The sequence below is a fragment of the Lissotriton helveticus genome, chromosome 3_1, assembly GCF_964261635.1.
Source record: "Lissotriton helveticus chromosome 3_1, aLisHel1.1, whole genome shotgun sequence".
NCBI classification, from domain to species: domain Eukaryota; kingdom Metazoa; phylum Chordata; class Amphibia; order Caudata; family Salamandridae; genus Lissotriton; species Lissotriton helveticus.
Genome location: NC_136061.1, coordinates 1,790,958,699 through 1,790,974,643, shown reverse-complemented (window position 1 = coordinate 1,790,974,643; position 15,945 = coordinate 1,790,958,699). Strand labels below are relative to the sequence as shown.

General features: G+C 45.2%; 1 protein-coding gene across 1 annotated transcript in view; it reads left to right on the top strand.

Moving 5' to 3' along the window:
* Positions 1-8,343, top strand: part of LOC144823814 (uncharacterized) — a 77,319-nt gene extending 68,976 nt beyond the window's left edge. Inside the window, exon 3 of the mRNA XM_078682669.1 lies at positions 392-8,343. Within this exon, the coding sequence (XP_078538795.1) occupies positions 392-2,502 (2,111 nt within the window). The 3' untranslated portion in view covers positions 2,503-8,343. The remainder of the gene's footprint in view (positions 1-391) is intronic.
* The last annotated feature ends 7,602 nt before the right edge of the window (positions 8,344-15,945 follow it).

The following is a 15,945-nucleotide window of genomic DNA, read 5'->3' as shown; positions in this document are numbered from 1 at the left end:
AGCTACCACGTTGGTGAGCAGGGGTTATCTTCAGCATGTAACTCCCGCGCCCTGACTAGAGTGGTGGTTTCTGCGTGGCTTAGGTGCATGCCCTGGCCAACCAGAAATCCCATTTCTAACAGAGAGTCTAAGGGTTTGCATGCTACAATAATTAATCCCAACCAACTTTCTATGGAAAACCAGATGCTAGATCGAGGCTAATGTACTAAATTTGGGCAGAAGTTGAATCAGTGCAGAAAGCATTTCCAGTACTGAGATTGTGTCACCTATGTTAATTTGTGAAGGTAGGAATAGCTGAACTGTATTAATTATGTGGGCTACATTTTAAATGAATTGGAAGGTAAAACTGTATTGTCTGATACATGGTTTATCTTTTCTGTCTGACCTCTAGATCCATCTAAGAATCCACTAACTCCGCTCTTTGTTGCAACAACAACTACAACAGCCACAACACCTACAACGACTACCCCACAAACTTCCACTGCCACCACCGATGCTACTACAACTGTCATAACAACACAACAGACATCAACAGAGACAACAGAAACTACAACAACTGAACCCTCAACAACTTTGCCTTCAACATCAGTACCCTCAACTACTACCACACAAACCACCTCTACCACCACGCAATCATCTACTGCAACTGAACCAACAACACAACAGACATCAACAGAGACAACAGCAACTACACCAATTCAACCCTCAACAACTGTGCCTTCAACATCAGAACCCTCAACTACTACCACACAAACCCCCACTACCACCTCAGAACCTATTACAACTGAACCAACAACACAACAGACAAAAACAGAGACAACAACAACTACAGTATTTGACCCTCCAACAACTGTGCCTTCAACATCAGAACCCTCAACTACTAGCACACAAACCTCCACTACCACTACGGAACCTCCTGCAACTGAAACAACAACACAACAGACATCAACAGAGACAACAGCAACTACAACAATTGAACCCTCAACAATTGTGCCTTCAACAGAACCCTCAACTACTACCACACAAATCCCCACTACCACCACTGAATCTATTACAACTGAAACAACAACACAACAGACATCAACAGAGACAATAGCAACTACAACAATTGAACCCTCAACAACTGTACTTTCAACAACAGAACCCTCAACTACTACCACACAAACCTCCACTATCAGCACAGAACCTCCTGCAACTGAAACAACAACACAACAGACATCAACAGAGACAATAGCAACTACACCAATTCAACCCTCAACAACTGTGCCTTCAACACCAGAACCCTCAACTACTACCACACAAACCCCCACTACCACCTCGGAACCTATTACAACTGAACCAACAACACAACAGACAAAAACAGAGACAACAACAACTACAGTATTTGACCCTTCAACAACTGTGCCTTCAACATCAGAACCCTCAACTACTACCACACAAACCTCCACTACCACTACGGAACCTCCTGCAACTGAAACAACAACACAACAGACATCAACAGAAACAACAGCAACTACAACAATTGAACCCTCAACAATTGTGCCTTCAACATCAGAACCCTCAACTACTACCACACAAACCCCCACTACCACCACTGAACCTATCACAACTGAACCAACAACACAACAGACATCAACAGAGACAATAGCAACTACAACAAATGAACCCTCAACCACTGTGCCTTCAACATCAGAACCTTCAACTACTACCACACAACCCACCACTACCACCACGGAATCTCCTGCAACTGAACCAACAACACAACAGACATCAACAGAGACAACAGCAACTACAACAATTGAACCCTCAACAACTGTGCTTTCAACATCAGAACCCCCAACTACTATCACACAAACCTCCACTACCACCACAGAACCTCCTGCAACTGAAACAACAACACAAGAAACATCAACAGAGACAATAGCAACTACACCAATTAAACCCTCAACAACTGTGCCTTCAACATCAGAACCCTCAACTATTGAGACTTCAACACTCAAGACTACTTTTGTGCCTCCAACAACTGAGCATGTGGAAACATCTTCTCCTGTGGTACTTAAGCCCACCGTTACAATAATCCATACTAAAACTGAGCACAAAGTTAAAACCACAACTGAAACCAGAAATGTCACTAATATCATCGCCACTATTATCACAACAGAGGAGACCACAAAAACAAAAACATTTGTAACAGTAAAGACAGAGATGACAACAAACAAAACAACAGTAATCTCCAGTTCATGCATGACCACAATCATAACCATAGATACACATGTAAATGTGGTAACCAGAAATACCACAGATCCTGCACATGTGGCAGAATGTACCTCAAGCTTTAATCATGATAATTTCGAACTTCCATCGACCTCATTCATCCAGGAGCCAGTCTCAACCACTACAACAACAGCAACAACAACAGATGTACTAGACAGTGGCACTAGAACAACAACTATAACCACAACAGTTACCAAACAAACAACCACTCAAGTGACTTATGCATAGTTTCCAAACTGCCAGATTACAATTGTGAAAGCCTTTTCTGTTTCAAGAATTAATCAAACAAATATGAGCCTGCAGCTAATCACCACTTAGAATCAACATGTAACCTCATCCAAAGAGTGTAGACATTAACCATTCTGACTTTTCAGACCTGGGCTGCATGCCTGGAACTCTGGAGTTAGCGACCAACTGTTTTCAAATCCCCTTGGTTTTAATGTGATAATGTCCTTCCCAGTATTCGTCAAAACCTGTAATTAACAGGCCATTTTAACACTGTCTCAGGCCTTGGACTGCTAGTTCTGGGGGTTTGCTGAGTTTGTTAGCAACTTTCACGAAGGTCTAAGTAACACTTAGCAACATCTTGGGAAGTGCAACCTTTTATCACTCTGTCACTTTCAGTTAAAATTATGACGTTTGCAGCCTTATATTTGTTCTGTTTCCTATTTAGGACCAGTAAACTGGTTCTGAAAAAGATACCATTTGCAGAAGGCTGTCCATGTCCAATTTTTTGTTGAGTAGAGAAATATCTCCCTGGCAGTTACTTACCCCACCTATTCATTGTTTTAGCGAATAAATGTCGCCCCTTGCAAATCTATGTGTTTCCACACACATTTTTCTCCTGGTGGCAGCGGGAGAACAATTTGCACCAGAAAGGGCCCATAATCAGGAACTGTATGTGATACGGGACCCGATCATTTCAGTCGAGTGTGTTATTCCCCATTCCTAACACACACAACTCAGAATGGCCAGTAGTTAGGGCGGAGATTCAGCTTGAATCCGTATTTCTGTACCTGGCATCTCCTTTTCCAATTACTGTCCAACTCAGAATTTGGCTCTTAGGCCCTCATTATGACTGGCCCTGTAAATGGGCCACATTTTCCGTGGCACTAGTAATGAGGACCTTAGGGTTCCTCTGCTTTCCAAAGCCCTTACCCATAGAATAGCTCCACAAAATGTCAACTGTGCAGAAGTATTCTGCATACATATTTCTGCTTGGCTGGGTTTCATATGACTGCAAACTATCGTGCTAATTACCTGCTTAGGAGTTGGCCAGATTGGGTGGAGTATTTACTGCCCCTGGTAAATACCTTTACCCAGGGTGAGGTGTATATCAAGTGCAATAATACCTATTTCCAGGAAAATTGGTGAAAGAAATTTGGAATTGATGCCTTATGCATTAAATTCCACATGTATCAGAATATACTGGGTATTTTGCTATGGGAAAATGCGCCTGTTTTGACCCGCAAAAATGTAATTGTGGAAAATGATAGAAATGTGGGAGGGTATTTACTTACGATTCACTCAATGCAGTGCAGGAAGGCAAGTTGCTGCTCTGCGCTGTGCGAATGGGACAGACCTGAAGAGCACCTTATCTAATAAGATATGGTGCTCTACAGCTCTCTCCCTGTGCTGGTGCACTTGTGGCAGCATAGTGTCAACGAAGACACCCGTGCACTACTGTGCAAAGGTGTCTGTGTTGGAGGAAGGATTGCATTTGTGCAGGAAGGTAGCCTTCCTGCACAAAAACAATCCTTTAAAGGCATTTTCCTCTTTATACTTACAAGTCTTTTGAAATCTGGGATGCGCCTTACTCAAAGGGTGCATGCATAGGAATGCCCATGCTCGACCCATGGAATGCTTCCCTAACGCAAAGTTCCTTTTTGGTAAAAAATCCCCTGCAAATCCACAAAATACTGATTTGCATTGCTTTATAAATTAGAAGTAACATTTTGTGTGGTGGCTGTGCCAAAAAAGTGGCACATCCACCACGCAAAATGTTAGTAAATTTGATGTTTGCCACAACATTTATCATTTTGATCCCTCAGCAAACAAGGTCTTGTACAGGCATTAAAATGTAGTACTATACTCTAAACCAGGACCTAAATGGTAAAAATGACCTCACAATGTAGAAAACACTTCAGTCAGTGGAATGAAAGATAAATCATCAAACTTTGAACCTACACGAAGGCCAAACATCAGGAACTTTACAACACTTTGCGGGCATAAAAACGGCACTCCCCCAGCTCAGTCTAGCCACGATCTCTCTCTTCTTGTCACCTCTCGCCGAGTGCCCATACAGAGAACTCTGGAGACACGGTTATGCCTCATAATCAATGACTATCGTATGGGCAGCTCTTTCAAAACTATCGACTCACATTCACATCAGTAATTCATAGAGCTCACGTTCTAGACCTGGAAAGACAGGTAGAGCTCTGTCATTATCACAAATTGTACTTGAAGTTACTGCTGGCTTATGGCTCAGTTGGAAAGTCCATTGAGCAGCAGCGTGCATACCTATATTCAGTTTTCAGTGTGCATGAAACAAACCACACAAATAAGGAATTACATACATATTAAATCAATGCATCAATTAATAGGCAACTTCATCCCCAGTGTTCAGTTTTTACTCCCTCTTTCAGTCAAAGGCTAATCAACTTCAGTCCCCTGAAATACGTCACTAGGTTCTAAATTCAATGTCTCCCACAACTTTGTGTTGATTAAGGGGTCGGGCTCAGGATTTGTGCTTCAACTGCCCGATAACCATGTCCCATAAAAAACAAAAAAAAACTCCTGTCATGATTTTCATTACAGTGGCAGCCGCTCAATCGTTATCACAGACACTTCAAATTTCAGTTTTTCTTCATGCCTAGCTCATTCTCTGCTAACACGACCACCCTGCCTAAATCCTCTTAGACTACGATCCTGCCTTTAAACCCACCCCCGCAGCACCCATCCCCAATAATTTGCAGCAAACACGATTTCACTTTTGTTAATTCTTCAAACCATTTAACAACTATTGCCAAAGTAATTGTTAAATATTTTGTACCATTTAATTTTGTCAACAAATCTTTCCTTCCAACGAACACCCTTAGAATCCCCACCCCCAGACAGCCCTCCTTTCAATCACCTATCAGCAGGAACGCTGGGTCTAGACATGTCACCACAATCCCATATGCATGGGGTTTTTCATGATCTAAAATGCTTTGTGGGGGGCAGAGTTGGCTGAGCAATCTGTGAATATGAATGGGATCCCTGCTGAATCCACAGTCACATGAAATGCTGGTTGTGTGTTCTTGAATAGGGCCAAGAAAAGCTCATTGACTAAAGACCTCACTTATACTCTGGTTCACAGGCCACTGGCTCACAAGTCAGGCCTTCGGTCAAGGGTTTATTTAGGTGAGGCCGGCTGAGGCTAAACCAGTGCAAACCTTGTGCTTCTCTGACTCTAAATGGAGTGGGGGAACCATACAATTGATATACTACCTGCAGTGCCGGTTTTTGGGCAGTGCTTCCACCACCAAAACCTACATGAGGCCATTTGAAGTAGAGGCCTACGCTTCTCATTGTCTGGACACCAGTAGAATAACTTCAATGATGCTTAAATGTGACACACCCAGAATCTCATGGTGTGCACACAATTCAAGAAACCTGCAGAGTCACTGTAAAAGCTAGTTGCCTGTTATGTGTGCATGTTTCATTGAACACTCATCCCGAAATAAAGATATTGATTGATAGTTGCCGTAGGCAATGGTTTTCTCACATGAACCTATTGAAATACCAATTTTCTGAGATATCTGCATCACAAGAAGTTATTGTCTAAGACAGCTGCGGAGTCCCATGAAATGTCTATTGGCTGTCACACCTGTTGAGTCAAAAGGAACATTTGTTGTGGGAGGCAGCCCCAGAGCTGCGTGGAATCCCCATTGTCTGTGACACACGGCGACTCCCTGAAATATCGAGTCCCTCAGAAACCTACAGAGTCCCATAGACTTTCACTGTCAGAGACACGTCACGTGCATGAATGCCAAGTGTATCACACATTGTCTAGTCATAGGATCGTCCCTTGTTCCAGATACCTGCAGAGTGCATTGGAGTGTCTTGTCTGAAAAGTCAGCAGTCACATGATATGTTCATTCTTGAGACACCTGGAATGCCCATCGCCTAAGTTGCCACCAGATTTGTATGACTATGAACTGTCTGAATCACTTTGAGAATCCCATGGGAGTACTTATAGCCGGCAACGTCTTAGGTCGTGTGGCCATGGTCCCTAATGCAAGCAAGGACCCCCCTCCACCCCCAAGAACATACAATGCTGGTATTAAACTACAAACACAGGGCCCTATTTACAATATTTGACACACGGCAGTGCAGCAAGAATTCTTGCTGCGCTGCCGTGCGCCGAAATAAAAGGGCGGGAATGTGCAGTATCAATAAGATAGGGAGCATTCCCATCCTTATCCCCTGTGCTGGCGTACAATCAGCAGCCGTATGCCAGTGCAGGCACCCTTGCCTCATTTTGCAAGGGTGCCTGCGCTAAGGGGATGATTGTTTTTGTGCAGGAAGTTTCACCTTCCTGCACAAGAACAATCATTAAAGGTATTTTCCTCTTTCCGTGTGTGCTGCAGAATGCAGCCCGCATTGAATGAGGAAAAACAAGGAGAAATAAAAGTAGGGAGGCCTAGGAAACTGACGCATTCCCAGGTTTGCAAAATGCTGTAAATCTGGGCATGCGTCACGCTCTGTGGATACTGCATGGAAACACCCACAGCAACACCTATGGAACACCCCTTTCACACAGTTATGCAAGGAAGGGAAACATATTTACAAGACCATTAAAAGTCACGCAGGGTGACTTTACATGACCTTGTAAATATGGGGAAGTCCATTAGGCTTGTAAAATAAGCCCCATAGTTGGAATGCAGCTGGCTCCTCACACTCTAAGGTCCCTGTGCCACTGCCCTGACAATCACTGCACTATGGCTTATGGGTCCCTAAGTTCCTCATTGTGCTGTCTTCCCTTCTCACCATCACTTTCGCCTTTCATCTCCATCCTCCCCTTTACATTTCCTCCTCCCTTGCCCCTTTTGCTCGTCCTAATGCTCTTTCTCTTTCATCATTATCTCCTATTCCGATTCTGTCACTTATTGCTCTTCTACTCCCCTTCCCGTCTTTCACCCTCTTCTTTTCATGCCTTTCCTCTCTCTTATCTGGTTTTCCTTTTCCCTATTCACCCGCCCTCCTCTAAGAGTAAACGGGGAGCTAGTCCCAGAACACAGCAAGCGGAGGGCCTCTAATATAACTGCAGTCTGTGCAGAGCAAGCTAGTTACACTCCGACCTTTGGGCCCCAGTGCCACTGCACCGGTCGCACCACTGAATGCTTGAGACACCTGTAGAGCCAGCCAATCAAAGATCCCATCCCGGTAGTCACGTCGAAAGTCGTTTGAAAAGCCCGTGCACCGAGACGCCTGCAGGGGCCCATGAAATGTCCTGTTCTGAAATACTAGGAGACTCGGGTGCAACGCCCACACTCTAAGGCTCTTGCAGAGATACATGGAATGATCATTGAATGAGACTGCTGGAGTGTCACGACAAATGTTAATTGCGAGGGGCACTTGGAGAGTTACATGGGATATTTATTGTCTGAGACGTCTCAAAAACGAAGTGAAAATCCCATCTCGACGTCACATGAAAATCTCACTGCCTGAGACACCCAGAGAGTGACTGACCCCTGCTTTCGGCGCTCAGAGGCCTGGAAAAAACTGCTGGACATTCTTATCCCTGCTGTGACGCACATATTCCAGTTTTCTGATGAGCTGGCGCCGTTATTTCAAACTTATGTGCTGCTCTCTCTTTTCTTGACTATTAGTAAACAGTCGACTTGTTCTAGTGATCAGCGGTTTTTGTAACTCTAACGCTGGTGATTTATCGGGGAAAATCTTGATTTTGGGTTATTATATATATTTTCTGTTCATGGGTGTAAAATAGGCTTTTCCGCTCTCTAACCAATAAATCATGTTATCAATACGCAATATTCAATTTATTTGATTAAATCTTTGCAAATACTTTGGATTTGAAAACCTTTTGTTTTTGTGTCTCGCTTACATTGTCGTTTGTAGATGCAGAGACGGGCATGCTATCATGCCATAGATCTCTTCTTGAGATGTGCCAGCTTCCAGGTATGCTAAAATGCGTAATCACACAGATGCAAATCAGTGGCGTAACAAAAGTTGAGGGGGCCCCCCTGCAAAGGGCACAGAGGAGCCCGCTCCGGATTTAATCTGGGGGGCGGACTGGGAACTGAAAGCAGCCCTGGCAAATGTTGGGAAAAGAAAGACCAAAATGGTGCATTTTACAGCACATTTTTCATTACATATTTAATTGTATTAACTTTCAAAGCACAGTAAATAGAAGATGAGCACCTCGGTACCCAGTCATATGTACCTATAGACATTCTTACAGAGAGCACCAATAATAGACCTGTGAGTAGTGAATCAGAGAGAACAAAGTATAAGTGAGACTAGCCCCCATACGGTGTTTAGCGAGCAAGTGCAGTGAGCGAGCATGACTACTACTAGGGGGAGTTTGGGGGGTTCCCCCCCCCCAAGAAAGTTTTGAGACAGAAAGGCCAAAACAATACATTTTTCAAAACATTTTTCATTACATATTTAATAGAATTAACTTTTAAATCATAGCAAAATATGACCTCATGGTGCGCCAAGATAACCAGTCATAAATCCCAGACATTCCTACAGAAAACACCCAAAAATGAAATGTGGAGCAAGAAACATGAATTTGAACATAACCGATTTATTCTTAATATAAAGTAGTATAAAGACATTTAAAAACGCACTTAACCTTGAACAATTGCACAAAGGTTTAGAGGAAAAACGGTACAAGACAATGTGCAAATATAAAATTATTTTTATATCCTGAGTTTTGTCAACAGTGCTAGAATAAAGCATATTATATAAAGTGCAATAGTGCACAACATTATGATTGTGGGCATTTTGACATTTTAAACAGTTAACATGACCTGCAGCAATTTCCTTAATATGAAACACTGTAAAACATAATAACGTACTTAATCTTAAACAAGTATTATATTCAATCGCACTTCACATTTCTTTGCTTTAATTTGTGTCAAGAGGGTGTTTCATGGGTGAGATGTGGGAGTCCCCAAGCAACCACTCATGGGTTTTGATGTAAAGCCCTACCTACTAACACAGGTAGACATAGATTTAAGACAAAAAGCCTTCTTGAGGCTTTCCAAGAATGCATAAATACAGTGCAGTAAACATTTTAAAGTTAGCCTAATCATAGGGTTTTGTAGTGGATGAATATTGTTTCAGTGCGAAACCTGAGCTAGAGATAATGCCCACAGCCTTTCACTATGGTACAAAGGTGTGTGGTTGGTGCAAAGCAGGCTCAAAGAGAGCCAACACAAGGAGGTCAACTCTGGTTATTGCACTGTGTTGTTTGATATCTATAAATTGCCTTCAAAATGTTGACGGTAACGTGCAAAAGTCAAATGCTCAGAGATAGCACAGTGCAGAGTGAAATCACAACCTAGAGATTACTCCCTGGGTCAGTCTAAGAGAGAGTGAAATTGCATACATTGCTGTCTGTACAGTAATGATCACAACACCCTTCGGGCCACTCTTGCCTTTTCAGGCTTTTTTTAAGACTGTTTCAATGTCATAACTTTACAGCATAAGAACTGCATTCTGATATACTTTTTTGTATTTTAATAAATTGTCACTTACATTGTCACACATTAATCACTGAAATGTCACACATGAGCAGCCAGGACAGTAAGCATGGAAATGTCATACATAAGCACCCAGGTCACTGATGCCAGAAACTGTGGAAATATCACACATAAGCACCCAGACCAGAAAGCATGGAAACGTCACACAAAAGCACCCAGGCAGTAAGCATGGAAATGTCATACACGAGCATGCAGGTCATTGAATGCAGAAAGTATGGAAATATCACATATAAGCACCCAGGCCAGAATGCATGGAAAAGTCACACATACGCACCCAAGCAGCCAGAAAGCATGGAAATGTCATACGTAAGCACGCAGACCAGAAAGCATGGAAATGGCACCCAGGCCGGAAAGCATGAAAATGTCACACACCAGAACCCAGGCCAGTGGCAATGGAACACTTTTCAGAGTGTGGGTGCTGTCATCATTGTTACAGCAAAACACACTAGGTGATGGACGGAATGTTGCACATTGGCAAAACATTCACCCCCAGTCACAGATCTGGGTTTAATCCATTGTTATTTTGCTCACCACGCCACCCCAGTTCAGACATGGCCATATGCAAATCAGTCTTGACCCTGTGCCTCATGGGAACAGTTCAGACCGAATTGCCAAACCATGTCTTCCCTGGACCGGAATCAAGGATCCTAGGACCGGTTTCTGGCTATCAGCCGTCATCAGCCAAAAGATAGCTTGACTCCAGTGGCGTAGTGAGCACGGGACCCACGTCTGGGCATACCCTCCCCACAGAGGGTGAACAGCAAAACACACAAGGTGATGGACGGAATGTTTCACATTGGCAAAACATTCACCCCCAGTCACAGATCTGGGTTTATTCCATCGTTATTTTTCTCACCACGCCACCCCAGTTTAGACATGGCCTAATGTAAATCAGTCTTGACCCTGTGCCTCATTGTAACAGTCCAGACCGAACTGCCAAGCCATGTCTTCCCTGGACCGGAATTAAGCATCCTAGGACCAGTTTCTGGCTATCAGCCGTCATCAGCCAGGATAGCTTGACTCCAGTGGCATGGTGAGCATTGGACCCACGTCTGGGTATACCCTTCCCACATAGGATGAACAGCAAAACACACACGGTGATGGACGGAATGTTGCACATTGGCAAAACATTCACCCATGGTCACAGATCTGGGTTTAATCCATCGTTATTTTGCTCAACACGCAACCCCTGTTCAGACAAGGCCATATGCAAATTAGTCTTGACCCTGTGCCTCATGGGAACAGACCAGACCGAACTGCCAAGTCATGTCTTCCCTGGACCGGAATCAAGCATCCTAGGACCGGTTTCTGGCTATCAGCCGTCATCAGCCAGGATAGCTTGACTCCAGTGGCGTAGTGAGCAGGGGAACCACACTGGGCATACCCTTCCCACATAGGGTGAACAGCAAAACACACAAGGTGATGGACGGAATGTTTCACATTGGCAAAACATTCACCCCCAGTCACAGATCTGGGTTTATTCCATCGTTATTTTGCTCACCACGCCACCCCAGTTTAGACATGGCCTAATGTAAATCAGTCTTGACCCTGTGCCTCATGGTAACAGTCCAGACCGAACTGCCAAGCCATGTCTTCCCTGGACCGGAATTAAGCATCCTAGGACCAGTTTCTGGCTATCAGCCGTCATCAGCCAGGATAGCTTGACTCCAGTGGCGTAGTGAGCATGGGACCCACGTCTGGGTATACCCTTCCCACATAGGGTGAACAGCAAAACACACACGGTGATGGACGGAATGTTGCACATTGGCAAAACATTCACCCATGGTCACAGATCTGGGTTTAATCCATCGTTGACATGCCTTGGCAGCTCGGGCTGGACTGTTCCCATGAGGCACGGGTCAGACTGATTTGCAAATGGCCATGTCTGAACTGGGGTGGTGGAGTGAGCTAAAGAATGATGATGCATTAAACCCAGATCACTTGACTGTGGTTGAGTGTTTGATTTGCTCCACGCTCCGTCCATCATCCCCTTTGGTATCACTTCGTCCTCAATGTTACATCACTGAAGTCATAGAATTGTGAAAAATTCAAGAATCGCACAAGGAACAAGGGTAGCAAATAAGCCTCGCCTATTCTGGGCCGGCGTAGGTGGGGAGGGTGTGGTTCAGAGTGGAAAAGGTAAAACACAGCTATTATTAAATGATACTATAGATGGACTGGACATTTACATCCAGCATGCCACTCTACCTCGCAGACAAATTTGAGACTTCATATAGCAGGCACAGCACATGCAGACTTAGCATTGTCAGGCTAAGGAACAGAAACTGCAGGAATGAGAACCAGAAGACAGGCCTTCCGCATCATGCATTTTAGTTTTAAACAGCACCCTTTCCAAGACCTGACTCCAGGACATTAAGTGGGCTGGGTACTGCCAGTGCACGACAATTTTAACTCCTTCGCAGCGGGGGTAATTTCCCCACGGTGCAGGGGGGAGGGGGTCGCGGCGCCGCTGTGCTTGTGACGAGCCCAGCTCGTCATGACTCACAGTGGAGCTATGCTCATGACGAGCTGAGCTCGTCACAGCCCTGCCCACTGATTAATTCTCCCGCACAGCCGGGAATTAACTTTGCTTGGGCTGACCGCGGCTGTCTCAGCTCGTCATGAGCACAGCTCCACTGTGACTCATGACGAGCTGAGCTCGTCATGAGCACCGAAGGAGTTAAAAAGCAGCTGCTGAGAGGGGTCCCTATCGGGCTCTCTATTTTTGCCCTCACCTTCAGGCCAGGTGAAAAAGAAATCTTAACTCTGCAGCAGTACCCCCCTTCACTGCCTTTAATGTCACTTTAAAGAGACTCAGTACAGTTCTTTCACAGCCTCATCATTACAGAACTGAAGCATTTTCAATATTATATACAATGAAGCAGTATTTGCTATTTTTTCTTATGCAGTTAACAACAGTTGACAAAGACAATAGTCCTGACTTGTTGTAGGTATAATGTTACGTGTTGCACTTTATATCTGGATAGAATGATAGAAACAGCAAAATACCAGTTGGGCGGCACACTGTGCTAAGCACAGATTTTTAGCTGTCATGTTTTTAAGCCATGTCCTTAATTAGATGGGCCACGCCCCAATGAGAGACCCGTTTTGTTCATCCCACTTAAAGCCCTGCCTGACAAGCAACATAACTATGACCCAGTTTTTGCTTGTCCCTGAATCAGAGAGTGGCAGGAGATATATCTTCTAAGCATGGGCTGAAAATCCGTTCCGCTTGCGGAATTTGCGAATTTTTGGCAATTTCGCGGTCCGCGAATTACGCGAAATTGTCAAAGAATTCGCAATTCGCGAGTTGGCAGATTTTTTTTGCTTGGTCTCGTTTCAAAAATACAATCTCACGCGCGCGGCGTTGACTTACCATGATTCTGAGTTTGCAGAGTTGTTTTCCTCCCGGTTTGCGTGCGCTGCGCTATTTTGGATCTTGCTGCGTGATCGTGGAAGACTTTTCGACCGCGACTACGTCATAGTGTCCCGCCATGTTGCACTGCAAGACTTGGTGAACGCGAATATGTCATAAGGGCTCGCGAACACGTGGGAGAAAACAATTGCGAAGACGTAGATGCGACGCGCACCTGACATCTGGCGGGAGATTTGAACAGCTCGCTTTCCCAAAATTGCACAAATTGCAATTCTGCACAAGAAATCTATCGCTGGCAGCATAAACCTCCTGAAAATGATGATTTGGATCAGAATAACTCCTCAGATTGACAATTGGCTGCATTTTTGTGTGCAAGGAGTCCATTTTTGGGGGAGTGGGAGGGAGGAAGTGCCCCACAGTCTCCAACTTCCTGTTCCTGTCCAGCAGGCTCCTCCCAGTGCTTTGTCGATGTCCTGGTCACTTTTCATTTGGATCTGGAGCTGGAAGGATTACTCTTTGTGGCTGCTGCTGGATATTTGTATCTGAGGACTTTTTGGGGGGATCTCTTTTGGATTTGAGGTTTTATAAGTAAGTTGGTGTAGTTAGTTTGGGGTTTTGCAGTTGCTGCAACTACAATTTATAAACTTTTTCACAACTTTAAAAAATATATATTGTGGGTACCCACAGTATCCAGTAGGCCCAGGGGTAGTCATGGGTGCATGATAAACTGTTTCTATGAGTTTTGTTGAACTTAAATATCATTTATGGCATGTTATTTTGTAGCTCACTGTTATATGTGGATTTTGGGGTGTGTGTTAAAGCCACACTAGCCAGTAGTCCCAGGGGTAGTCAGTGGTGCATGGGCCAAGTCTTTCTGTGGGGTCTCTTCAATTTAAACATCATTTAGGGCATGGATGCCATTGGATTGGGGTGATTTTTGTGTGTATTTCGATTTTTTGGGTGTTGTTGGGGCCTGGTCCAGGGCCTGGTCATGTGGGTTGGGACCATTTTGAGGCCTGGTCCAGGGCGTGGCCATGTGGGTGGGGGTCTAGGGGCCATTTTGAAGCCAGGCAGTGTGCTTTGTGCCATAGGCCTGCACCTTCAGTCATCCTTGCTTTCATCCATTATGCCCAGGGGTACTCGGTGGTGCATGGGCCATGTCTTTCTGTGAGGTCGCTTCAATTTAAACATCATTTAGGGCATGGATGCCTATGGATTGGGGTGATGTTTGTGTGTATTTAGATTGTTTGGGTGTTGTTGGGGCCTGGTCCAGGGCCTGGCCATGTGGGTGGGGGCCATTTTGAGGCCTGGTCCAGGGCCTGCCATGTGTGTGGGGGCATTTTGAGGCCTGGTCCAGGGCCTGGCCATGTGGGTGAGGGTCTAGGTTCCATTTTGAAGCCAGGCAGTGTGCTTTGTGCCATATGCCTGCACCCAGTCTGCCTTGCTTTCATCCATTATGCCCAGGGTTACTCAGTGGTGCATGGGCCATGTCTTTCCGTGGGGCTCTTCAATTTAAACATCATTTAGGGCATGGATGCCGTTGGATTGGGGTGAATTGTGGGTGTCTTTCGATTTTTTGGGTGTTGTTGGGGCCTGGTCCAGGGCCTGGCCATGTGGGTGGGGGTCTAGGGGCCATTTTGAAGCCAAGCAGTGCGCTTTGTGCCATATGCCTGCACCTTCAGTCATCCTTGCTTTCATCCATTATGCCCAGGGGTACTCAGTGGTGCATGGGCCATGTCTTTCTGTGGGTCTCTTCAATTTAAACATCATTTAGGGCGTGAATGCCATTGGATCGGGGTGATTTTTGTGTGTATTTCGCTTTTTTGGGTGTTGTTGGGGCCTGGTCCAGGGCCCGGCCATGTGGGTGGGGTCTAGGGGCCATTTTGAAGCCAGGCAGTGTGCTTGCTTTGTGCCATAGGCCTGCACCTTCAGTCCTCCTTGCTTTCATCCATTATGCCCAGGGGTACACAGTATTGCATGGGCCATGTCTTTCTGTGGGGTCTCTTCAATTTAAACATAATTTAAGGCATGGATGCCATTGGGTTGGGGTGATTTTTGTGTGTATTTCGATTGTTTGGGTGATGTTGGGGCCTGGTCCAGGGCCCTAGCCATGAGGGTGGGGGCCATTTTGAGGCCTGGTCCAAGGCCTGGCCATGTGGGTGGGGGTCTAGGGGCCATTTTGAAGCCAGGCAGTGTGCTTTGTGCCACAGGCCTGCACCTTCCGTCATCCTTGCTTTCATCCATTATGCCCAGGGGTACTCAGTGGTGCATGGGCCATGTCTTTCTGTGAGGTCTCTTCAATTTAAACATCATTTAGGGCATGGATGCCATTGGATCGGGGTGATTTTTGTGTGTATTTCGATTGTTTGGGTTTTGTTGGGGCCTGGTCCAGGGCCTAGCCATGTGGGTGGGGGCGATTTTGAGGCCTTGTCCAAGGCCTGGCCATGTGGGTGGGGGTCTAGGGGCCATTTTGAAGCCAGACAGTGTGCTTTGTACCATAGGCCTGCACCTTCCGTCATC